Source organism: Larus michahellis, chromosome 5, assembly GCF_964199755.1.
Source record: "Larus michahellis chromosome 5, bLarMic1.1, whole genome shotgun sequence".
Taxonomy (NCBI): Eukaryota; Metazoa; Chordata; class Aves; order Charadriiformes; family Laridae; genus Larus; species Larus michahellis.
Window position 1 is genome coordinate 12401309 of NC_133900.1, and position 26960 is coordinate 12428268.

Genomic DNA, 26960 nt, shown 5'->3' on the forward strand with positions numbered 1-26960 from the left:
TGGATTATTTAGATTCTGAAGCTGCCTCAGGTCCGCTCCAAGTGGAGCTAGGCGTATTAATCTGTATAAATCTTAACGTTTGAAAACATGGGATTGCCAAGCATGTTATTAATTGTTATGCAGGCAGTAGTAGGAACACTCCTAGTGTAATCTTGTAACAAATGTCACATGGCCCTTGTAACTGTTATACAAAATGGAAGATTCTTATCCTATTCTTCTTTAAGATGCTATTGGATGGAAAGTAGTTCGGAAACGTGCATTGAGCTTTATGTACAGTGCTGCTTCAGGATATTTTCAGTGAAGTGATTTTACGTTATAAACTATTTCCTTTTCAAAAACTCTTGTGACTCTTTTCCCCCTGCAATGTATATTTTCGTTTACGCTGACTTCGTTTTGCAGGATGGAGACTGTGGTCAAAGCTAGGGAGAGGGGAACATAGATCCCACAGTAGCCAGGGGCCGTGCTATCGAAGTATAGAAGTTTCAATTAATGTTTCAGGTAATAGTTATTATTATCACTAAGTAGAATAATCTGCCAGAGGAAAAATTTCAACATATCCTCCCAAAACAGCTAGTAGTCCAGAAGCTTAAGGGCATTTACCAGGAATGTGGAGGAGTCCAGTTTTGAAAGAAATTAAGCTCTCTTAATCTGTAAAGGCACCGTGGTGATTCATCTGCGTTGTCCTCAATTGCAGTTTCCTTCTTTGGTTGTGATATATGAAGCCATCAGTTCTTTTCTGTAAGATCTTGGGGATAAAGTTTAGGGCTTCTGCATTCCCCTGCACCGCAAGGCACTTGATGGCAACACAACGAGCTGTTTGGCCAGTGGTCAGTAGGGTTAGCTCTGGAGAAATGGAGTGAAAGGCCTGGAAGATGTGGGAGGGCACTGGCAGTGGAATCCAAACTCCTTAAACACAGTCCTTTAGTGCTTGGATTTTAGATACTATCTTGTCAGTAAGTTTCTTTCTAACAAAACAGAAGGTTAAATTATCAAATCTGTTGTCTAGATCCCTTGGATTCTCTGTTACACTTGATATACCTGGGTTTCTTTTTAGGAATGGTGTAGCTTCTTTCCTTCACAAGTGGGAGTTTTACCTCCGTCTCTGAGGATCTCACTGTGGGTGCTGAAAATGTATATTAACAACTTTCATGCTTGGTATGTGTCACTAAGCAGAGTACTTGGAATAATTACAAATGGATTACTTGTACTGTGGATATTTTGCTGCTTGCTTCACTGAACTATGTTATACATTCTAAGTGTTTGAAACTGGAGATCAGTTTGGTAGATAGCTGTCTGAAGTGCAGTTCTGATAAGATTGAAATAAATGGAAACAGCTGGGAAAACCTTTCCTTTGAACTGGAGTATTTTGAAATTACATTTTAAATTAGGTGCGTATATTATTTTTTTTCTTTGACTTAAGCGGTATGTAGATTTTGTGTCTCCAGAACTAGGTTATTGTAATATATTCTGTGTGAAACGTCAGGGTAACGTAAAATTTGTCTGTTGGAATTCACTCCTACTTTGATTTCCTGTTGCTTTCTAAATTGTTTGAAAGTTTAATTGCCTGTAATTGCCTGCAATATTTAACCTGTTGAATTCCACTGAATTGCTTGGAGAGCACTCTAACATGGTTAAATAGGAGTTTCTTTCAAACTCCTATTATTCTTCATAATAATCACTGAAGTTCACACTTCTTGGACCCCTTAGCAAAGTTTCCTGTGCTTAAGATATATTTGAATACTGTCTTTTCTCTTAGGTGTAGTTATTGGCTTCAGGAATAATGTGCTTTGCTTACTATTAGTATGGCCTCCAGATATGAAGTTTAAAACAGCTGTGTCTGTCACTGGCTAAATTTAAAAAAAATAAATTCTGATAGAATATTGTTTCTTGCGCGCGTCCGTCAAGTGGATGCGTATCGACAGTTTGCTTACTAATAGAAACGAAAGAAGTTTATAATCTAGACTTTGCTTTTGCCTTATGTGTGGAAATAGGTTGGAATGTATTGGGAATGATTTGCCAATACTGCATGAATAATAAGTGACCTTTTCTTGACTTAATGATGCAATAAGCACTTTATAGTTATATCCTGACAGGTAGTAGTCGCACTAGTTAAAATGTGTGAGCTAGTACTTTGGCTTTATCTCCTTATATCTTTCCATAATTCCTAGTCTAGGAGGATATTTTAAATGCTTGCTCACTCCACAGTTTGGAGATGAAATGCATGTTGTGGAATTTTAAGACGAGTAAAAACTGTGTTGTCTTACATTTAGTATGAGAAAAACAGAAGAATATCTGATATGTTACACTTCTCTTAAATGGGGATGATGTTTTTGTGTATTAGATAAAAATAATCATCAAAGCAATAGAAATGGCTTCCTAACTAAAACTCATTTCATCTAGGCCTACTTTTGACCTCCTGGAAAATGCCTTCTGCAATTTGCAGCTGCTGTATTTTGAAATGTTCCACAAAAGTAAGCTCTATTAGCTGCAGCTGCAAACCGAGAAAAGTAGTCTGAAAGAACCAGGTTTTTTTGGCTTATACTACACAGCTGTTTTCTGGAAAGTAATTGCGAGCTCTGTGGTTTTGAACAAAAATTAAAAAATACGTTTATACGTAAAGGAATTGGGATGGGTGCTATATATTAAACTAAGAGGGTGTGTAGAGAGGTACAAGTGGATGGGTGTAGTAAAGCCATGGTATTTTAGTGTGGACTGATGTGAAGTGTTGCTTCTTGGAACAATACACTTGGAGAAGCCAACGTGACTTGCAGACTTTGGATAGAGGAATGGATAAAAGATAGGGTTAAAAACCATAAAACTCTTCTTAGAAGTAGTTTGCCACAGTGGAGTGGAGAGAGGTCATCTTACTAAAACATAATTGTTGCCTGCAGTAAAGTTCTGGGGGGAAAATGAGGACCATTTCTTTTTTCCTTTTTTTTTTTTTTTTTTACAATCTTTAGTGACTGTTCTATAGGCTTTTCAGATATTATAGGCTCTTACTAAGAACAATTCTCTTGAATTGGTGTGAGTTTCATGGAAAAGATGTCTGTTACAGCTAAAAATATTAGTCTTTAAAACTGTGCTGCTGAGAATTTTTATGATTAATACATACATTTTTATGTTTAGGGAGGAGAGTGGACTGTCTAATGTAAATGTGAGTCTTGGGGGTGTGACAGGGGAACAGGACAGCTTCATTTCCATGAATGTACACTGCTGCAGATGTTCAAAAGTAAGGGAACATAATTTAGCTTCAGAAGCAAGACTTTTCTGAAGAAAAAAGGCATCCTGTTGCTTCACCAGCACACTAGGACTTAAAAAAACATCACCATTTAAGGTGAGTTTTGTGCAGTGAGAGCACACCCTGTGGCTTGGCAGTCTAGTCAGAAGGATGATACCATGCTGACTTTATAACTAGATCTTTGAACAATATTCTCATGGGTGGTAAATGCAAAACAAAGTAATATCAACTGGCACTTAATTCAGTGAGCTCCCTGCTGATGGGGCTCTGCACTGAAATGGAACTCTTCCTGACAGGAAGTCAGCCGCGAAGTGTGGAGACCTCTGAAAATAAAGTGTGCTTTAATTTGACACCCTGCTGTTTTACAGCTAGTCTGTTTAATTTGAGACTATGGAAGGAAGGTTAGTGGAGGGGAGGGGTATGAGATTATGGAAAGTTCAGTGAGCGGCAATTCTTGTTGCTGACTTTATGTTGATTACAAATATGTGAACATTTTTGTTCCTGTTAATAAACCAAATAATGTGTCTCTGTTTCCAAGCAAAACTGCTTAAGAAACTTACGATTTGGGGAGCAGTGCTATTTACTCAAAGTTCTGGCAGGAGCAGCTTTGCATAGTGGTACTGTTCAGTTTATTGTTTAATCTTTAGTCTTATTTATACTCATCTGTGCCTTTTTACATATCTCTGCAACTGCAAAAACATCTGTCTCATCCAAGATGTTGATGATGCACTAATCTTTCAATAAATATTTTAAGATAACTTGTTTAAGTGAAAAAGCTTGTAATTCAGATTATGCAGCAATCGATATGATATTGCGGTGCAAGTCTGTTAGGCATTAAATCCTAGTTCCAAGACGAATTTGATTCAGAAGAATCAGTTGTATTTTCCAGTACCTTCTGAATATTTACGAAGACATGTATTTTGATTTCTACTTAAACCAGAAATGGTAATATTTTCCTTTCTGGAAGATTTGCTTGGTGAGTGCAGGGGGGGATTTGCAGTGAAAGGAGCAGATTATTATTTATCATGTTTATTGTAGCAACATATAGGAACAGATGAGAATAGAGCTCTGTGTTGCCTGGTGTCGCGTAGCAGTGGAATAATGGACACCCAGAATACTTTTGTCTAAGTGAAGACAACAGATGCAGAATGAGGAAGGGAATGTAGTGTGCAAGTGGAATGTAATGAAAGAGACACACGTTAGTTTTCCCACTTTTTTTTTTTTTAAATTTGATTTGATTTAACATCTTTTTCTCTAAAAGATCTGCATTAGGATAGGGCTACTCAAGGGAGTGATAAGGGACAGGTTTGGACATCCTGTCTTTTGAGTGAAGAGCTGGAATTGATTTACACACTTTGATTTTATTCCCTCAAAGGTACAATGATAGCAGGAATCTTGTTCATTGTTTGCGTGCGTTTGTTATAGAATCATAGAATTGTTAGGGTTGGAAGGGACCTTAAAGATCATCTAGTTCCAACCCCCCTGCCATGGGCAGGGACATCTCCCACAAGATGAGGTTGCTCAGAGCCCCATCCAGCCTGGTCTTAAAAGCTTCCAGGGATGGTGCTTCCACCACCTCCCTGGGCAACCTGTTCCAGTGTCTCACCACCCTCATGGTGAAGAACTTCCTAACGTCCAATCTGAATAGACCCATCTCTAGTTTTAATCCATTCCCTCTAGTCCTACCATTACCTGACATCCTAAAAAGTCCCTCACCAGGTTTCTTGTAGGCCCCCTTAAGATACTGGTAGGCCACTATAAGGTCTCCTCGGAGCCGCCTTTTCTCCAGACTGAACAACCCCAACTCTCTCAGTCTGTCCTCACAGGAGAGGTGCTCCAGCCCTCTGATCATCCTCGTGGCCCTTGTCTGGACACGTTCCAGCACATCCATATCTTTCTTGTAGCAGGGGCTCCAGAACTGGACGCAGTAAAAAATTTTTTTTAAATAATTTCAAGGAAACATCGTTCCCATCGATATCGCAGGTGTGAAACTCATAGATGGACTTGGCTGAGCACCGGTCATCCGCCTGGGCACACACCCTCCTCACCGAACCCCGTGCCGCCCCCCACAGCAGCACCCGACCCCGTCCCATCGCTGTTATGAGAGTTTAAATTGAAACTAAGCTACGTTTGGGGAAAAGGGTCATATAAATGGGCTTTTAGCTCCAAAATAGTATTCACTGTGTATATTGTTGAGTTTTTCATTAGTTAATTTTATTTAGCTAAAGCTTATCAGGCGTTGAGCAGGAAGGTTGCTGCTCTTTGGTGGTGGTGACGGTGTATGTCGCTATCAGTAGGATCAGTCCATCACTACTAGGGCAACTGTGCAGCAGTGAGTATGCTGTGATTTTCTTGTACTTACAAGTTTTTGAAAGACATTTTTTTCCATCTAGTGGTTTTACAAAAACTCAAAATCACAGTGAAACAAAAAAGCACTGAAATCAAAAGGCTGTTGCCTTATACTCCTGCTATTCCTTGATTTGTTTTCCTTTCTCCATAAAAACGATACTGGCACTGCAACTTGATTATTTGGATCTCTTCCCTTTGTTCATCTTATGTTGTCCCTTTTCCTCACTTCTGTTCTTTTGACTCATCTCCTTTGACTTATAGTTTCTTGCTTCCCGTTTCTGCATGTTTACAGAACTGCTTGGTACTTTGATTTCTCAATTAACATTTAAGATTTCTGTTCCTATTCTTCCTGAAGCTACTGTCTTTCAGCATTGAAAATAGCTGATGGTTAAAGAACCTGAAGAGGAGTCTGTGGTGGAAAAGGTTTGCTGCTTGATGAACTCAAACCTGACCCCTGATTTCGTTTCATGAGGAGTCATGGCAACAGCCCGCCGGTGGGAGAGAGAAAGGGAGAGGCTGCCCAGGCAAATTGCTTCCTCCGTCAGAAACTATGGACCTGAAATCAGTGATCCGCTCATTCAGTTTTTCCCCATTCTACAGTTTGTTGCTGTACTGGAACCGTAAAGGAAGGTTTAACATAGACTTACCTGTTTCATCTTAATGCGACATTAGTTCTAGGGGCAAAATTTTATTCATCGGGTCATGAGTTAGGTCACTATAAAAGGCATGTAATAACTGTTTTTCATATACGTGTTCGTACTTTTCTGAAGCTAGATACAAAAAAGTTTGGGAGCTTTGATGATATGCAACTTTTATGCTGTGGTAGTTATTATCGATAGCATTTTATTTATGCAGACAGTGATATTTTTGTAATTTTATGTGAGCTTTCGGATTACAGTCAGTGATATTTTCATAATTTTATAAGAACTTTTGGGTTAAGTGATTTAAGTTTTCTTTCATTAGTAAAATCCTCTTTTAAGAATATTTGGTGTCGCCATAAATTACGACAGCTGTAACCTGTGTTGAGATTTTCTGGCTACATGTAATTGTTAAAGATTGTATGTGCTGTAACATTTCATGTAGTGTATCTCTCTTAATACGGTATCTTTTAGGATAGAGTTGCGTAGTTTGTAGAGAAGACAACAGTTGTCACTTTGAGAGTAATCTCATAGCATAAAAGCCATTGTCAGGCAAGCTGACAGTTTTTTATTTGGTATTTTACTGAACAACGTAGTACTTAAATATGCAAACTGCTCCAGCTCTGTATGTGTATAATTTATTTTCAGAATCTATAAAAACATATTGTGACTTGAACTCAAACTTTTAAGTACTGAAATTAAACTCTCATTACAAGGTAGTTTTAGGCATTTACCACCGACAACATAATACCAGTTTATGGGAAGCTCTGTTTACATGGAATATCTCAAATGGTTAAACAGCAGGGGAGTCTTCTGCTTTTAGTTAAAAAACTGCTGTTTCTGTATGGCTTATTTACTACTTCTTTAATTCTTAATGTAGTGTGCTGTGGAATTGAGCATGCAAAAGTCAGCAGAGAGTTCTGTTTTCTGCGTCTAAGGTTATTACTTGCTGTACAATAATAAAGGCACTATTTTATTGGGTTAGCTGTAATTAACTTCAGCACTAGGCATTGATATAAATCATTCCTAATCTGTTTTCTTTACATTTTCATTCTTTTAAACTGGTTTAACATAGCTTCTCTCTGTTGTCCTTTTACATAAGGACTAGGGTTGTAATTGCTTTTTTGAATTAGGCTGTCGGAAGCTAATGTGCATGTTGATCCAAGAATTGATTAAGGAACACTAATGAATTTCATATAGCACTTTTAAAAGATTTGTAATAAATACTCTATAGCAGTGATCTGTTGTACCATTAGAATTCAATCCACTGTTGTCATGCTGTGCAGCTGGAAAAATATTTCAGTGTAAGAAACTTTGATTCTGTTTCATAGTTAAAATAGTAGATAATTTTGTGGTTATGAGTAAAAAAAAAATAGTGTTCCAACTCTTCCCAGAGTATATTTTAGGTAAGTAGCCATCATTATTGTAATCTTTGTTTCTGTGTTTTATCAGAGGAAAAATACTTGAACACTTTTGTGTTTTGTTTTTTTTCTGCTCAGTCTTTGTGTTTGATACCACCCGGGCCATGTGCCTTTTTGACTGATTTATTAATGCACTAGTAGACGGCAGCGTTTCCATTTGTTCATTAACAGCATAGGTTTGAAACAGGAATGCTACGTGTTCTTTTTAGTCAGTTTTGCAACACTGCACATGTTTGTTTATTGAATTTCTTGTCTTTTCCGGGGGTAGATAATCACACACACAGGCAATCTGAGCCCACCTTTATAGTTCATTAGTTAGTTTGATATGAATGTGTTTGGAATATTTTCCCACAACACCGTGCTTGGTTTTATACCTCCACTTGAGAAGTTATCTCATCTAGTTAAATTTTACACAACTTTCTCCTAGAAGACTCATTAAAATTTTTAATACAAAGACTTTAGTTGTGTACTGTCACTAGCTGATTTTTTGACAAAAAGCAATGTCTTTTTAATGGAATGCCAGTAGTAAATACTTTTTATTGTAACTGGGTGTGTTTGATAGTTTAAAAGTCTTACAAAAATAATTAGCTCTTTTATATAGTTCTAATGGCAGCCTTGCAAGTTTCCCCTGGAGCAGTCTCTAATGAACAGGCCTTGATTTTTCCAGTTGGACTTTTAGATTCCCTGAGGACTTGACTTCAGACCTTGAAGGGCAGCAGCTGCCATTTGTCTTAAGCCTGGAGTTGCCAAACAGACAGACCATGTACTAATAGGACACATTTGTACAGCCTGAGTATGTGGAACCCCGATAGAGGCCTAATGATGATCATCTGTTGAGAGCTTGTAGCTGGCCAGGGTTAGAGCAACTTTTATCACCCTTATTGAAATCAAAACCTCTGTATTGATTAGTGAGAGAGCTTGACTTGTTACATAGATGCCATGGTAAAGCTTTCATAGACAAGCCATTGTTTAGTGTGGAATAGTATCCATTGTTTAAATTTCAATAAATCCAAGCCTGTTTGATAAGATTTCCCCCTGACAAAATGTTCTGAATTTTTGGGATAGTAGTAAATATTTTTGCAAGCTCTCTTTTCTCTGTGTCAAGGTTCAGCGAGAGTGGTGTTCTGCAGAGAAAGGACTTTGAATTTAATTACTGATTTTTTTTTTTTTCTGAATCAATTTCTGATAGTTCTTCTATTATTGATTTATGTTTTTTAAATTTTATTTGAGCACCCAGGTATGACTTCATATATACTGAATAACATTGTCTCCAAACGTGTTTTTGTGTTACTCTTTCATTAAAGTGCATTGCATCCTTGCAAAATTTTTCTGTTTCATACACTAGCATGTGCTAATTTTGATATTAAATTGCTACACAGAGTTTCTAGATATGATTTCCCATAATTCCATGTTGGTTTTAATTTTTTTCAATGGAGCTTTGTAGGTTAAAGTAATTTAAGCATGCTTTAACTCTTTAAAAGTAATTTATGTTTGCAGATATTCTGCTTAGCATGCAGTCTAACTTTTTTTTTTAATTATGAAGAACCCAGCTGAGATATAATCTACTTTTCACTATATGTTCTTTATTGCTGAGTTCATTCAAGCCTGTAGTGGATGTGGTGCTGAGAGAGTGCTGACACCAAGTGCAAACACTGCTGAAAAGTTCTTGATAGTTTACTTTAGGCACTTAAAGATTAGTATATCTCTCTATGAACAAGTTTTTTATGCAGATCTGACCTTTACTCTAGGATATAATATGTCTCTTGGTCATATGTTAACACATTTTCCCACCCTGCTCCTTAGTGCTCCATTCATAGTTGTCAGTACCAAAGTCATCCTTCTCCTTTGTTTCATAACCAACATAAATTATTAAAGCTCCACCAGCTTTATGGGAAGGACGGATTAGCAAAGAATTTGCCCTTTTTTGCTTGCTTATGAGTGTGTATTTCAATCATTAGATATAATTCTTAATTGTGGAATATGTTAGCCTTGTTAGGAGGATATTTTTTTATGTTCCGGAGAAAAATGAATTATTAGGGAGTATGCGTGTGTATGTGTATATGAATGAAAGTAGTAGTACAGTTTGCTGCAGTTGGCAGTAGAGCAGTTTTTATCTATTGCAAATGTTTTAAATATTCTGTTAAAGATCCATGTTTAATTGTTTAGCCATCAGACCAGTTGGTGGATTGGTCTTGCGAATGTTTTTATATAGCTTAAAGAATATATGTTTTGGGTTAATTGTTTGAAACGTGATTACAGTTATTTCCTAGAAGTGTACAGGTGAGGAGGGACATGTCCATTTGCTGCCTACAGGCAAGCACTTCCAATGACAAACCAACAAAAATGTTTATCAACAAAATTTTCTTGGCATTTGTTTGAGTGATTAGAGTTTAGGAATGGCTATATTGGGTTAGATAAAGGCTCCACCTTGCTTGTTGTCATGTCTCCAATTGGAGACACAGAGGGGTTCTCAAGAAGAATAAAATAAGACAAGCGTGTATGATACTTTTCCACTCTCCAGCTATTTTCAGCTCAGGGTATTTTCTGAACTGCGTGTAGTTTCCATGTTTCTAGTCGATGTCAATATATTTTCCTTCCACGTACTTCTGCAGCTCCTCTTGGTGCTATTGAACTTTTTGTCACCACAACATCCTTTGGCAATGGGTTCTGCTGGTCTATAATGCACTGTGTAAAGAACCAGCTGCGTTTCTTTGTTTTGAAGTTGGCTTCTACTACCTGCTGCTTGCAGAAAAGGCTTTTGGGCAGGCCGGTTTGGGTAAATAAGACCCTCTCGAAGTATTATGTCTGAACAAGGATATTCAGAATGAGTAGGGAGCCAAAACAAATGGAAGAAAATGTCTGACTAATAGAGTTGACACTGGAAAATTCAAATTCAGTGCAGAATTTTTAAAGAACTTCTCGTATCTGATGAAGCCATATGATTAGAGACATGCCTTATTTTTGAGAAAGGAAATAAAAGGATCAAGTAATATAAAAGACTTTTCAATGTATTTGAAGACTGAAATAACTACACATGCATATGTAGCTGAAATGAAATAAAATGGAACACAGAATTACTAAAGATTGTTTTTTCTAGACTAATCTCGCTGTTGGTTATAGTCTAATGCATGTTGTGGTCTTCAGCCAAAATATATTTCCTAGACAAAGGAAGTGTAGTAATTAATGTGAGTTTTATTAGAGCATTTTGTACTGTCATACGACTCATCGTTAGTTAGAATTAATTAAAAAAACACTGTAAAGTAGATTAAAAACCCCCAACCTCACTCAAATGGGACAACAGTAGGTCATGATATAAACCTTGAGGGAGATTATTAGTTTCTGAAGGGAGGGGTTTAAGACCAGTGCTGTTTAATGTTTTCAATTAATGATCCTTGTGCATTCAGAATGTGTTAATGACACTTGTTGATGATATAAAATTGGTGCTACAGAGGACTGGGATGTAATTTTGCTTATGGCAGACTTGTGCTGTAGCTATAGGAAATGTAATATATTATTCTATACAGAATTATAATTCAGATGAGGTTTGAAGCACCATTTCAGGAAAGGATATAGTACTTGCATTTTATCTAAAGTACTTACAGAAGTGTTTACAGATTCCATTAAGGAGGTAGGTGAAACAACAATGAACTAGGAAATTTCCACATCAGACATAGTGTTTGAATAAAATGTGATTCCTTATTTATCTCCTTGTAATAGTTGTTTTTCATTGTAGCTATTTGTGATAGTGTTTAGTGCTTCTAGGTTGTTTTTTTTTTTCCCTGCTTCACTACTGAGTGTACAGTGACCAAAAGCATTAAAAGTAGATTATGTCTCTCGGTTACTAAACATTTATAACTGTAGGAAATGATGGTCAATTAAGTACAGCTTAGAACAGGTATGAAATTATTGACTTTGTTGATCTTCCCTTACAGTCCTTCCTTAGGAAAGTGCTGAAATGCGTTTTGTAGTTATTTAGTTGCATTAGTGGTTGAGTTTGAGGCTTTTAACGTGTTTTTTTTCCCTAATACCTTTGGGAGATGGATAACTAAGATGTTGATATAATAATGCAATATGCATACTGAGTGTAATTGTTTGAGGGAGAACATATACTGTGGGGAAATATTGAATGGATCATGAAAGATTATGACCATTAGTCTTTTCTTTCAGCTATTAAAATTAGCTTTAGGGTGTGTTCAGCTGTGATTTATGAAATTGTTTAGACTAACGCCTTCTTTGATGATGTCTGATGTAGAGAAAAATGCTGAAAAGTATCATGATAAATGCACTTGCTTTTCACTTTTGGCAACCTCCATCTTCACCAATTAAATTTTCAAGTATTGTAGGGAGCTCTCTTAAAGAGAGGAGCAACAGATGGACAGTGTCATAAGTAGAAAAAATTATTTTACTTTTCTTGAGTGTTCACACGTTTAAGCTAACAGAGAATAGTTTCAATTATCATATGGAGTTCAATATTTAGAACTTGATATTACAGTTAAAAAAACCTGTTATGAGGATTAGTTGCATGTGCTATTTTGTTCAGAATATTAGCAGCTAAAAGGTATTTTTGTCATAAGAATAAATGCTTCTTAAAGCTGTTTCAGACACTAGGGGAGAACTGGGGGAAGGACAGTGGGAGAAATATTAGTAAAATGTAGGTAGAAGTAAGGACCAATGACGTTACTTGATGTAGCTTTAAAAAAACCCAACACACCACCCCAAACCCCCCATATGTGATAATAAGTAAATGAAACTTAGCTGACGCTTAGTGTTTTCTTCCTATTAATGCATATGAACTAGTTATATAAAAAATGAGATACATTTATAATTCATGATGATACATCACAAATTCCAGTTATTCTGCTCTTAATTCTGACTACTTAAAAATTGTAATACATTGCTGCAACTTAAAAATTATAAAAGAGTATGTTTGGCCTGGAACATGTTGAGCCTTGAGAGATCAAGACAGAGTTATAACTTCTCCCCTGCATTTGAAATATGGATTTATTTTATTGGGGGGGGGGGGCGTGGGACAGGCAGGCAGGATTTAAATTTTAAAGAAACAACGTTGTTCTACTGGCTTTTGTATATGTCTGGTCAAACCTTCATGTCACTGACTGAGAGGTAATTCTGCAACACTAAGCAGCAAAAAATGTACTTTGTTGACACTTGGTATTAAAACCTCCTCTATTGAGAAACCTTGAATTTGTAAGGTTCACGCTTTTATACCCTAGTTGTAGCTCTGTCCATTTATTCCTATTGAGTCTAGGTTTAAAAAAAAAATAATCTTTGTGTTTTTGTTAACCAATTCTGTTTTCTGCTCAGCTTTCAAACGGGGGAAGCAAGCCCCAGTGATAGGCCATCTGGGTTGGTTGCTTGCCACTGTGTGTCTTCTGGGGGCCAGGCAAAACCTGCCTACATGTTTAAGAGGGGTAGAATTTTGCTGTAATTCAGGGCTCAGTTGGATGTAAGAAATGTGCACCACATGTGTGTCTGCTATTACTATCATTTCAGTGTGTTAAAAAGGTGTTAAAATTTTTGAAACATATTGGGTGTTAACGGTGCAATATTTGGATCATTAGATTTTTTTGGAGCAGAGATGGTTATGTGATGGTGAGGTGAGTGTTCTTATAGGCATGAACTTATAGGCATTAACTAGACTTTAAGCTGTAAGAGAAATTTGTGTCTAAAGAATGAGCCTTACATTAGTGTGAAACACTTTGTTTCTAGCGTTATCAAGGTTCAGTAAGGCAAACAGCATCAGTCAACCAGAGTAATTTCAGAATTATTGCATAACATAGCAAAAGAAAATGATGCAGTTGTTTGTGGGATGTTTTTGTATTTTATTCTTCCCTCCACAGAATATGACTTTGAGTAAATGATAGGGTTCTCGTTCTTCATGGTGGTAATGTTTCCTTCCTGATTAGCACACAGTAACGCTTTATATGTTTGCTGATGGTGGTGTAAGTTGATAAAGTTGAAAAGAAAGCGTGTGACTTTATAGCTGAAAATGTTTTTTCTTAGTTTTGTTTTTTATACAACTAATTTTCTCTTCTTTCTTTTTTTTTGTTCCCCAGGAGTGGCAAAACTCTATACAAAAGAATGCTGGCCTTGCCTTTATTGAGCTTGTCAATGAAGGAAGGTAAGTCACAATATTTGATAACACCTCTGCCTCAGCTTTGAAGAAGTTGTGTGGCTTGAAACTTTTTAAAAATACTTTCTCTTCTGTCTTTTTGTGTCATTTCCTTTGAGTTTTACGAGCATGATTTCACATTCTTCAATGCTTTGGTTTAGTTCTAATACTGAATATGGGCTTTTGCAGAATCTGAATGCTCTTCAGTTTTATTAAATATTTCACTTATCGATGTGTTGTGGATTTTCTTTCTTCCTGTCTTTGTGCACTGGTTAACATTGAAAGTATAATTTGTATTCAGCTAATCTCTTGAGGAAGGGAATTGATATTTGGAAGACATTATAGCTAGGAATTGTAAGATAAGCCTCTGCCTCAAAAATTGGATTCCAGTTTGCTCATTTATTTCCTATCTACCTCATAAAATACAAAGGAAGAAAGTCCCTTTAAGGTAAAAACCCAATAATTTGTTAATATTACCAATTAGTTTAATGCTCTACCCATAACTATATATGTATATTACTGGGACTTGCAGAAAATGACAGAGCAGGTGATGAGGCCATACTCTTTGACTTGCAGTGACTATTCAGAAGCGTCAATATTTTCTTCGTTAGGAGTCGATTGTTCAGACGGACTAAGAGCGATATTTATGTTTTCCAAAGGATTTTTTTTAAGATGTCTTAATGAGTTTGCTAAGGAGTATTATAAGAAAAGCCATTTATGTAAACCTAAATTGTGTTAGTGAGTAACTTGAGCTAGTAAGAATCCCAGTAGAAAATAAATTTTACAGGATTAGGACAGCTACTGAATTAAAAACAAAATAATTTATCACATAAATTAGAATACTATATAAATATCTTCTTATCATTGTAGATATAGGGGAAATGGCTATTTGAGATTTTTCTTTTAAAATGTGTAGATGTTCTCAAGATACGTAAAAATAATGACCACTTTAATGGTTACATTTCAGTTTATGGTGAGGGAAACACTATTCTGAGGCAGAAAAAACATTTTGCTACTAGTCATGATCCCAAGGGCCAAGGTAAAGTAACAAGGGTGTTCAGTTACAGTGTTAAGATCTAGCCTGTAGTTGTTTCCTATTATGTGAGGCTGACCTGTCTTGACCTTACTTATAAAGTGCCTGCTATAAATTTGGCCCTTGATTAATGTTTTATTAGCATAGATAACGTAGAGATCCCACACGCATGTAAACCACAATGTAGGGTTCGTCTGTGTAAGATGATTATCATGAACAAATGAGTTGCTGGCACTGAGTTGTAAGTAGCAGTTACCTCGTAGTTATTCAGCTTGTCCAGGTCAGGCTTTCAGAGAGCATTCTATCAGTAAACTGTTTGGAATTGACTATTTTCTTTTAAAAACCTGCAGTGCCCGTCACAGACAGATGGAATCACTCCCCCACCTCCATAAACAACATCAATAACTTACAGTCTAGCCTCAGAGTGGTTGTCTCGGGGACAAATGATCCCTTGAAGACTGGAAAGTGTGGGTTTGGTTAGCAGAAAACATCTGAATAATTGTTCCTTCATTTCGTTTCAGACTCATGGCAGAGTTGTTTTTTTTAAAAAGTGGGAACATAAGTTTCATTATGGGGAAGAGGAGAGGGGATTAATTTCTTAAAAATGGCTCCTTTTATCTGTCTCCATTTTCCTCCATTGCTGTTTATAGGAGCCTTTAAAGTTGTTATTATTGAATTGGTCATTGCGGTGCTGTGTGGCTTTTTAGCATTCACTAAAATGAAACTATTATCCCTGGTACGACATGAACTATACTCCAGAACTACTCTTCCCTTTATGCAGGTTGCACATTATTTTTCTTGCACGTATACTAACACTTATACTCAAACATTTCAGATCTTGTATTTTATTGTGTTTGTTATTGGTTTATGTATTTTTGCCATAACAGTATAATCTTAAAAACTCCAGAACCTGAAATCTTTTGCTTAAAACTTAAAAATGAAAATAGCTGAATGATAGTGATTTAGACTTAAGCTGCAAAATTGTATAATACAAGTTGAATTTTTAAATTGTTTCTATAAGTACTCAAGAAAAGAAGAGAAGGTAGTTGTCCAAAGGACAGAACTGATTTCATCAAGCCGGGAAGGATGTCTGTGGGGTACCGTGACATGCGCAGTGTTAGAATAAATAAAAATAAGGACTGGAAGAACTGCCTAGAATTTGCGGAATCACAGAATTGCTATTGTCTGTCTGCTGCCTTGGTGGAGAAAGTCTTAGTCACCCTACAACCTTTGTAACCAGGGTTTTATTCCCAATGTTTACTACTGATTTTTTGGACTAATGATACCAGAGGATATTCCAGTTTGAAGTGTGTTCTACTGGTTTTGCTTATCAGGCAAATAAGACAACTGAAAAATCTTTCTGGAAGAGAAAGAGGTCTAGAATAAGAGATCTAAATCTCATCTTATACTCACTTTCAAATGTATTCTATGCTTTTATGTGAAAGGTATGAATGTACCCCTCTCTCTCACAGCAGTTGGAAGTTTTATGTTTAGGCTTGCCGTGTTTTCGCTAGGATTCCCTGGACAGAAATATGTGCGGAAAGTTTGCCTCTGGGACTCATAAGATCTACAGTGTGTGTGCTGCATTCAGAATGTGTTGGTCTGAATTTCATCGTGTTCACAAGTAACTAATGTGTTACATATATAGTTGCTCCCAGGCTTTCCAGATATATCAGGTCTGCTGCACATGTATAGCAGAATTGATTTGTTTGTGACCAGTGAAATTTTTGAATCCTGAACTGAAAAAAAAAATAATCTGTAAACAGGACACTAGTATGTAAAAATACAGAAATACAGAAATGTAAACCTAACTAAAACTGAAATACACAACTGAAGTCTTTTGAAGGCCAGGTTACAAGCATAGTGGGGGGTGGGGGAGGGGAAGAAAAAGAAAAAAACCCTGTGTAGAAAAACAGGAATGTACAGAATGTAAGTGAAAAGCTAAAGGATCAGGTATTGGAAAATAACCTCTTTCTGTGCATGAAAAGAAATGTCAGTTTCAGTACATTGCTACACTGAACATTAATCTGTTTTTAATAAAAATGAATAAGTATTGTTCACTATTATTGCAATGCCTGGGAACACTATTAATGTTCTTTGAAACCTTGTTAAAAAGGTGCCTGTACCCACTGCTGCTCTGTACCAAGCCATCTGTGCAGCAGAAGTATAGATTGCGAAACATTTTCCTTAGCCTGCTGAACTTCTGTCGGTCTAGATTTCAGTCTTTGTGCTTGCCTTTCACCTTTGGGTCCTCCCTTTAGGGAGAGACTGTTTTGGAACCTCAACCCCAGAGCTTACTGACGAGAGAGTTTGTTCACCAGAACCATCCTTTAGCTGTGATTTGGTTCACTGTCACGGCTGGCCCTCTCCTTTGGAGACTTCCAAGGTGTCCAGACGGATTCCTTTTTTTCAGTAGGAAAGCTAGTGAAACTAATTATGTTTCCTCCTTATGCAGGAGATGGTCAAGATTTATTTCTGAACTGAAAAAAAAAAAAAGGAGCTTTGTTTTACTTCCTTGCATGTACAAATGTTTCTTTTGTTAGACTCCTCTACTTGACTAGTTAGCAAACAACTCCTTTGCTCTGTGAAGGTTAGAACTCTCTCCTGTCGCTTTGATTCATTAGCACACTTTAGTGTGAAACATCTCTTATGCTAGACCTTGTTTTCTGTATCAGTCAGTGCACTAACAAACGTACTCGAGCCTGAGACTAGGCATGACAGTTATTATCCCCTTTGGGGTGATAATGGGTTTGGCATGGCAGGGGTTGAGGGATCAGTCTCCTAAGCATGCTGCAGCAATTATTCTTTCTGATTTTCAGTTGAAGAGACTCTTGAAGATGCTTAATTTTCATTTTCTCTTGCATAGTTTTCTTGGTCGTCCTAAGAATTAAGTGCCATGTTCTATACATGCATTTTTATACATCTGGAAATGAATATTCAGACAGCAGTTGCATTAAAAAACTGTCCTGTAAAGTTTGGTTGAAAGATAACTTCTTTAAACTATCAGAATACATGTATAATTTCCTCTCCTTTACCTTTGCCCTTTCAAATCCTTAACCAAAACAAAAACCCCAGAACTTAAAGATTCACAAGTGCATCCAGAAGAAGCAGAACTAATGAAGTTTGGTTTTCTGTAGCTTTTTCTTATTGCTAGATTCTCTGTTGTCTAAAGAGGAATGAAATCTAATCAAAGTTCTCCTGCCATATCAGAGGATTCTCCTCCTATATTGGATTTTATATTATGGCTTTCAGTGCAGTGCAGTTGAGAATAGCTGTCTTTTGTTTTGGTTTTTTTTTTTAAGGATGCTCACAAGGGTTTTTGTCCTCTGTTGGATATAAAACTTGTAAAACGTTAATGTTTTTGAGGAACTCTAGCCCTCTATTTAAAAAACTTGTTGGAATTATCCAACGAATTCAAAAGTTGCTGGGAAAAGGAGGAAGGCAGACAGCATGCAAATGTAATACCCTTAGGAAGTAAAAATTCCATCATCCAAACAAAAAAAGCCCCAAACCTCTCCAGAAATAACCAGATGTAACTGGTATTATTCTCCCAATACATAATATCCAGTAGTATAAAATCTGGAATGCTGTAATCATCTGTATTTCTATAGCATTTTTTTATTTTTTGTTAGAATGAACTGTACTAAGAAAATTTCAACATGTGTCACCTGCTGTTCCTTTTCTTAAATTGTATATATTACTTTTGACTGGTCATAGATGCAAATATTTTTTAATATTGAAATAGTTGGCAATCAAACTAGTTGGCCAATTACTTGCGCACTTTCCTAACGGAAAATAGGGGACAGATGTAGGCTGCCCCATTCAATTGTCTTTCACTTGCAATAGCGTGGTCGCTCTCAAGGAATGAATGTTAGAGAATGTGTTGCCATAGGAGCAACTACTGCGATGGAAAATAGTTAGAAAAATACAGCTATTAATGAAAAAAAATGGATGATAACTGACAGACTTACCCTTTGTGCATAATTGACCAAAAAAGGTTCAGAGGAGGGAAAAAAAAAAAAGATGAAGGTAGTCATGTTCAAACTAGAATTGATTACTACCAGTCTGCTCCCCTCGTTGCGGCCTCTTTGCCCTGAGATTCTCATAACTTAGAACCTGTACCTTAGTCTTGATTTGTAAGAGGAAAAAAAAACTGTTTTCCACATCTCCTTTTTTTTTTTTTTTATTTTTAGCAACTCATTCCGTTTAAGTGGTAGGTTTTGTAAAAGGCATACTTGGTGATTTATTTTCTGAGGTTTTATGTTATTGTTTTGGTTTCATAGCAGAAGCAGCTTTGTTAATGTGGGAATTTGAACTACAAAAGATCATTAGGCTAGACTTTACACAACACTTTAAATGTGCTGAAAATTAGAAATGGCAGCCTGGATGTGTTTCAGAGATGGATAAGTGAATTGAGGTGGAGTTCTTGACACTACATGATATTTTTGCGTGTGTGTGTGCACTAAGGTATAGTGTGACATGCACAACCATTTTTGAAATAGCTTTTTATTTCACTGCGTTTTGTTCAATCATCTGTGCCTGGATTTAAATGGCATCATTTTTGTGTAACTGGAAACATATGATCTTTGCTGCAACTTAATCAATAAGCAGAAGCTTTTTTGGGAGAACTATGTCTTAATGATTAAAAATTAAAGTAAGCTTTTGTTATTGGAGATACTAGTAACTTTGGAGGGTATGTTTGTGACAAAGGTAGGTTTTGCTTGTGATAATATGTCATTAATTTGCTGAGTCTATGAAAAAGCCAAATTGTAAAACACTTTTGAGTGCCTGGGAATTCTTAAATGTTTTTTTTTATGTACAAAGTTTTTAGTAACATCTGCTTTTAAAAAATAAATTAATGCAAGAGTAGCAAGAAGATATTTATCCTGCACTGCGTGTATACGTGCATAGCACTATTGATATCTGATTAAAAATGTTCAGAAATTGTCTGTTGTACAACCATGTAGTCTCTCTCAGAATGGGAACACAACCTCAGATCAGTTTTCAGTAGGCTCAGACGCGTCCGAAGTAGCTATCTTAGATTGAAAATGTTGCATTGGTGTGTCCCCTCCTAGCTGTCCTTTTGGAGTGCTGTTAAGTTTTATGCTATCACATGTCCAAGTCAGCATTTTGGTGAGTCTGCACGATTTTTTTTGTTTGTTTTGTTTTTTTCTCTCGTATTTTAAGGGGGTAGAGGGTAGGGTTCAAACTTGAGTCTTTAGGAGCTTATGGACTTGTCAGTGTTCTTTGGATAGAATAGAGTATCTCTAAAGTATCTGTGTTGCACAGAGCAGTTGTAAAACTTCCTTGCAGCCATAATTCCAACACTTAGCACATGGAGCAGTCCGATCCCATAAAAGACACTGTGTACCCATGTAGAACGTATCTCCTTTTGAAGTAAGAGAATCTCTTATATGCTAGGTTTATGAGGAGTGCCGGCAGGAAAGCTTACCTTTATCCTCCTTTCTTGGCTATCTCAGAGTTCTCTGTTGTGGTAGTGTCTGGAACATACATAATCTCTCCCAGTAGTACTTTATGAGAGATTTATGCCTAAACAGATGTCGTAAATGTCACCTGTAAAGCTTTTTCCATATTTTGACTCAAATTGATAATTGTTGGACATCAGTAATACTAACTCAGAATTTATCCATTTCTCACTTTCTTTGATTGCACATATTTTTCTGTTCCATTTTTTCCCTCTTGTACCTTCTCCTTTTTACTTGTTGTAAGGAGAAACTTGACTTTTTACTCAATCATACGAGCAAGCAGCAGCCAGAAATTAGAGTGAGAAGATTTCTTGCTTTATGTCTTGTAGTTTTCCTGTTCCAGCATAACAATAAAATCAGAATGTCTCATATATTTGGCTGGAACTCCTTCTCTCCGTGGTTTAGCACTTCATTCCTGACCCAGCAAAGTATGCAAGTATATATTTAACTTCCACCGTGAGATCCGTCCCCTTGCTTGTTTTTAGTAGGCTGTTCATCTTTTCGAAGTTAATCACATGTTTTTAAATATTTCAGTCCAGAAAGAAAGTGCTTAGACAAAGGAAGAAAAGTCTGTTTGAGACTTTGAATCTGGTGTGTACTGAAAGCAGAAAAGTAGACCTGGTATCCAGAGTCCTTACCCCCTATATGGTCTAACTTCTACAGAACATGTCCATCCATGCTCCATCCACACTCTTCTCATGTTAAAGATCAGAAAAAATTGTAAGTCAATAACTTGTCATCAATAAAGCCAAACACGAAGGGAATCTATCAGGGAAGGAGGAGTGGAAATCACCACATTCAACAGCATTTTGGTGTTCAGTAACACTGAGAAAAATAAACGGGTATGTGAGATAGTGGCGTAAGGCAAACGTGGTCCATGGGGCTGCATACGGAGTTTAGGAAGCACAGGCAAGAAGGAAATTATTAGACTTCAGTTTTTCAGCTTGGATGCGATACTTCAAAAAAGACAGGAATTCAATTAATCTGTTTGTTTAATCAAAGAAATGAAAAGCTGTGCTTTTGTGGTGGGGAAAAAAAAGTATTTATAAAGAAAAAAGAACTACTGTGACCTAGTTGCTAGAATAAAACACAGGATAAAAGCAGATAAGAAATAGCTGGGGGGCTTTCGGGTTGTTTGTTGGTTTGTTTTTTTTTTTTTTTTTAAATTGACACTAATTACCTAATTATAAAACTCCTTCATAGATGAACATGTGTAAATTATTTTCAAATCTTAAAAAAAAAAAACAAAAAAAAAGTTGGGGCATCCTTCTGAAGGCTATGCTGTAACTCAAACAGAAGGTACAGACTTGATGGAGAAATGAAATCATTTTGGGGAGAACACACATGATCAATTCTGTGCAGGAGGCCAGAGCAGGTACCAGAAAGGACCATTGTGATGTTTTAAATCTATGAAACCTACTTACTGTCTCAGTGAGGAAAATCAGATTTTTATAAACTTTTTTTTTTCTTTAGAAGAAAGTGTTTGTCTCTCATAAAGTTACCTGATCTAGTTAATACGGTTTATAGCCACTCACATACGTACAAAATGTGTTGTGTGTAGCTTGGAGTTGAACTAATACTTTTGCTAGAGTCAGATTCTTGTCCTTGCCTCAGCAGTGGTCTGCTCAGCTGGAAACAGCTGTTTCTATTGCAAGCAGTGAGCTACACTTAACAAATTTCTGTTCAGTGTTTTGTTTGCCTCAAATGGAAAAGTAGCAGCTGCCAAGGTTCCCAAAATTAGCGTTTAAAAGTCAATGATTAAAGCTTCATTTTAGACATATAAGCAGAGGTGTGTTCATTTACAGAGGTCCTGAGAGCTTGTATTTGCCTTTGATTTTTAATGATGGCTATAGACTCCTGTGTTATATCATGCCGTCATTACATTTATGTATAGATACATATTTAGTTTGCGAAGTTCTGCACTTAGAGGTACATTCTAAATAGAAATCTGAGTGCTCTACTAGGAATGTGGATGCTGTTCTCATAAAGAAAATCCAAACTGACCTAGGTAACAATACAACTGGAATTGTTTATTAGGAGCAAGTTAATCTAAGCGTATGCAGTGTTTGGAAAAGGTGACTGAAAAGAAAGATGAAAATTTGAAGTTCTTGAATGTAAATAATGAACACAGCTGTCATATGGTATAAACCAGTAAATTATTTCATACAGAATTCATTTATATTAGTAAATAACTGTTATCCTCACCTCCTGAAGATCTTTAGTTGCTGAATTTGGCAATTTGCAAGAAGGGAAGTAACTGTATAATAATTGATACCTAATAATATGAAGCTTTTACCTTTATCTGAAAACAGCTTGAAGTTACCGGTAGGTGGTTATGCTAAGCTTGGACAATTACCTAGTTGTTAGCTGAAAGATTTTTTGGTTGTCAAAATGACAAATTTGACTAGGATTTGTCTGCAAAATCATGTGTAAGTTTTATCTAGCTGGCCTAGCCCTGTATGGAGTGTCATAGAGAAAATGAGGAGAGTGTGTGGAATTAGTAGGAAGAGGTGGGGGGGTGACAAAAGTGACAACTGATCCATAGGAGACCAAGCTCTTTCTGATACTCAAAAGCGATTTGTTTTTACCGGGTACACTTCAAGTCTGTTTTGAGAATGTTGTTCCTATGTGAGGGAATGTAGTTCTTTGCTTTGTTTGGAACACGTCCATCATCTCTGCAAATGCATAGTAAGTGCCAGTGTACAGTCAGTCATGTACTGGGCTGCTTACTGGTTACGTTTAGTAGATAAAAAGGAAAATCCATGTTGTTGTAAGTCATTAAAAACAATTATTATATAGGGTGCTTTCTTGAACAGATGAAAAAAGTGTGACTTTTAGAGGATAAATAGTGTTAGATTAAAAGGAGACCTGTTAGAGGATAACTAGTATTTTTCAAGGTGTGAACAGGTTAGCAGAAGGTATTGGTATTGACAGACTCAATTAAAATAATAGCATACTGCCCAACTGTGTTAAATGTAAATCTTAATACATGAGTATGTACGATGCCCATATTTTTTTAGACAGTTCTTAGTTTAATAAAAAAATGTTTCTTTAAATGCTTCCGTGACAGATTTGAATGTGCTTCTGGGGATCTTGGAGAAAGAAGGGAATCAAATGCTTGGAATCTGCCCATACTATGAAACTGGTTATGCAAAGTTTCTTGTTGCAGGTTTATTAGTAGGGATTTATTTTTAGCTGAACATTATTGTAAGTTATTAGAGATGGAGGTTTGCGTTTGAGGTTTTTTTCAGTGTATGAGCAATGCCACCTTAGCTAGTTTATTTTCCCAATTTTTGAAGCCATGAAAAGTTATGAAATTGAAGTTATGTTATTGCAGCCACATTGATTCTGAAAGTTTTTGAAAGTAAAAGTTTGTCACTAATGCATGCAGATAAATTGTCCAAATTATATGTTGATCAACAGCTACTTCCATTCTAAAAGTGACTAAAAATAGAAAAAAAGAAAAAAAAATTATAATGTGGTTCTAAAACAGTGGCTTCCATACACGCTTCCTCAAACAGAAGGTGAAGTCACGCTTCAGATAATGAGTTGTGCATATTTCTTTTTTTCTAACACTCATCCATGGGGAGACAGTGACCCGCTGACTCCGCTGGCTCATGGTGGCATGGCCTCATTTAGCTGCGGTGCTGCAGTTGTCCTAGCCTTGCAGTGAGAGAGGCAATGAACGATGAGCTTCAGGTGGTGTTCTGCTTCTGGATTTCTTCTCAGTGGAGTAGGCTCGTCACCTGCAAGCTTTCTTGCAAGTGTGCAGTTGTGAATTCCATAGCACAGGAAACGAGGCAGCAGAGCATTGAGGATCGTACTTTCGAACATACAGATAGAGACAGGTGGAGCCTTAGTTCAGATAAATAAGTTATAGGGGATAAAATTAACATTGTATACACTAGAAGCCATCCTGCATAATAAATCCTGTCTTTGTAAAGAAAGGGTTTTCTTTGTAAAGAAAGGGTAAACTTGTTGAAATATGCTTTAGTTTATACGTGCAAGGCAAACGTGTGATTTTATGTTCTGCTACTCTTTTCTACATTAGCAACTAAAAACCTTAAAAAAAAAAAAAAAGGCTTTAATAACGGATATTTTGAAAAACTAACCAGCAGAGCATGTAATGGATTTATCTGGTGTATCTTTGAGTGATCCTGTGGAAACGTGCGTGTTCTAAAACAGTGTAGCTCCTGTATAGCCAGTTTTTAACTTTATGAATCCCGATGTAACTAATTAAAAAGGAAATGTTTTTAGTAACAATATGTGAACTCACAGAATAATTGGGTTGTAATTCAGTCTGTCAGCTCTGCTGCCATTCATAAACGCAGGGTTTATGAAGACCTCAGAAATCTCAGCTTGAATTACAGCTTTATTCTGTACATAACCTGGAACAATGTATATCTTAGCATTTCATTTGTGAGACTGACAATGGTTTGTAATCCTGAAAATATTACTGAAATGTATACTTACCATAAAATTCCAATTTTACACTGGAGAAAAAAGTATACTGGAGTGCAATTCGCAATTTTTTATTTATTTAGACTTTACATCAGTTACATTAGGGCTTTCACTGTGGATGTTTATATGCATGAACTGCTTACTTCTGTTGTGTGTATGTGAAAGATTTTCTTACATATCTATATTTCAGGTAAAACAAATGACTGTCTAGAGTGTTTACATGTTGTTTAATACTTAGTTTGGTTTACTATTGAAATACAATTTTACTAGTTGCCAGAAAATTACCCTTCAACCCTATTTATGCTGTTCTCTTAACACGATAAAGTCAGTTATGGAACAGAGCTCAAAATATTTGTATATATACCGTATTTACAGATTTTTATTTTGGGACTTCATTCTCTCAAGGCAGTTCTTGAATATTCTCTGTCCTCAGGTTGCTGAGTCAAACCATGAAGGACCATTTGGTAAGAGTGGCTAATGAAGCGGAATTTATCTTGAGCAGACAGAGAGCAGAGGATATTAACCGCCATGCTGAATTTGAGGTAAGAAATGAAATCTTTTTTAAAAAAAAAAAAACACTAAACCACCAAAACATAACAAGGCTACTGTGTTTGAGGATTCCAATGTGTCTTACGGTCTTTTCAGGCGCAGGAGGTTCCCCCCTGAAAGGTGCTTTGCAGCCGTAGGGTGTTTTGCTAGTTTGTCACTAAGTTTGATGGAAAACCAGGCTGTGCAGAGGAACTCAGAACTTGTCAGAATCTGCAAACCATAGTTGGTGAGGGAAGGAATTGTATCGTACCAGTGCTGCTCTTTTCAATAAAGCAAACATCACTGCATGTGTTGAAGGTGCTTAGCATCACAGTCAAGATATAGCTCTTAAAAAAAAAAAAAAATCTTTCTGAAGATAAATGATAACAGCCTGTTAAGTGCAATACATTACTTTTTTCGTATCATTTGCTATTTCACTTAATCCGCCTCTGAAACCGTTTTTCTTATGTTTTACATGCCTCAGTGTGGTTTTGTTATTTTCTTGGTATTTTCATCCCACTTAAGGGATTTTAAAGTGAAATAATGGTCTTCGTTTTTATAGACTTAATAATGAAAATACAAGTGTCTCTGCCTGAATCACTTCAGTCATACCTCCAATTTTGTATCTCTGTTACATCATGTATCCCTTTTCTCTGTTCTTTAATTATTGGGTTGTTTAAATGAAAACGAAGCTAAATCTCACTAAATTCACTAATATTCTGCTTAAATAGTACTTAGTCTTTCTTCTGACATGTGATACTACTTGTGGTTTTGTTTTTAAAATGATGCATTAAGAGATTGAAGGCACATTTGTGCTTAACTTATTTCTAAACTGTTTTTCTCTTAAATCTTTACTTGAAAAAATACTCCCCAAAGATGAAAGCATATTTGTCTTAGGCAGTGCTTATGTTCTAAAGGTCATCTGTGTTGGCCCCAGGATTCAAGCTGTGCGTTGTTTAATAACATATCTGCACTTCATCTAGAGCTAGTTCCCCCCTTCTGCAAACAGAGATGTTGTAAGATATCTACAGTACCATTTTGCAATGGTGAAATAGCAGGGATGTTTCATTTATTACATCAAGGGTTTGGCGACAGTCCTGTGGAGATGAAAAGTGCATCTTTTTACTTCATTGCCTGATAATCATTGGAGTGGGACATGCTTGACATCTTTTGCTCTGGATTTATGCAGAAGCTCCATGCATGACATGGCATTATTGATTAGATGAACAGCCCAATTTTTTTTCTTCAGGTGCAAACTATTCACAGAGGTGTGCATGTATGTGGGAAATCTGTGTGAAATAAAGGGTTCTGTCATGTAAACACGGGCTATCAATGAATACAGTTGTTTAGTGACAACTTCACTGTTAGCCTTATTTCAGTCTCAAGACACCTTTTTACGATGTCTGGAAGAAATTTACACTGAGCATCAACTTACATTTTTAATATAGCTCCGAGTTTTGCTGTGACAACTCTCTAGGATAAGAGTTGGCTGATACTTTTTAAAGTTGATGCTGTTCTGAATCTGTGCTATCTCAATGTGATGGCTCAAGGGGTTTAACTCATCACGTTGAAGTTTAACAGAAGCTAGTGTACTAAAATAGTGCAGTCTGTTTATCAAGTTTAGGTTTGTTACTGTGTCAGAAAAACTTAGATCTAGCATCACTTCTGCAGGTGTG

At 36.4% G+C, this 26960-nt stretch overlaps 1 protein-coding gene across 4 annotated transcripts in view; it reads left to right on the forward strand.

Annotated features, from left to right (window-relative positions):
* LRBA (LPS responsive beige-like anchor protein) overlaps positions 1-26960 on the forward strand; it is a 414027-nt gene that overhangs the window by 121902 nt on the left and 265165 nt on the right. For all 4 annotated transcript variants that reach the window (XM_074588815.1, XM_074588817.1, XM_074588816.1 and 1 more), the window contains 2 exons: positions 13721-13785; positions 25190-25298. In XM_074588815.1, coding sequence (XP_074444916.1) covers positions 13721-13785; positions 25190-25298 — 174 coding nt within the window. The remainder of the gene's footprint in view (positions 1-13720; positions 13786-25189; positions 25299-26960) is intronic.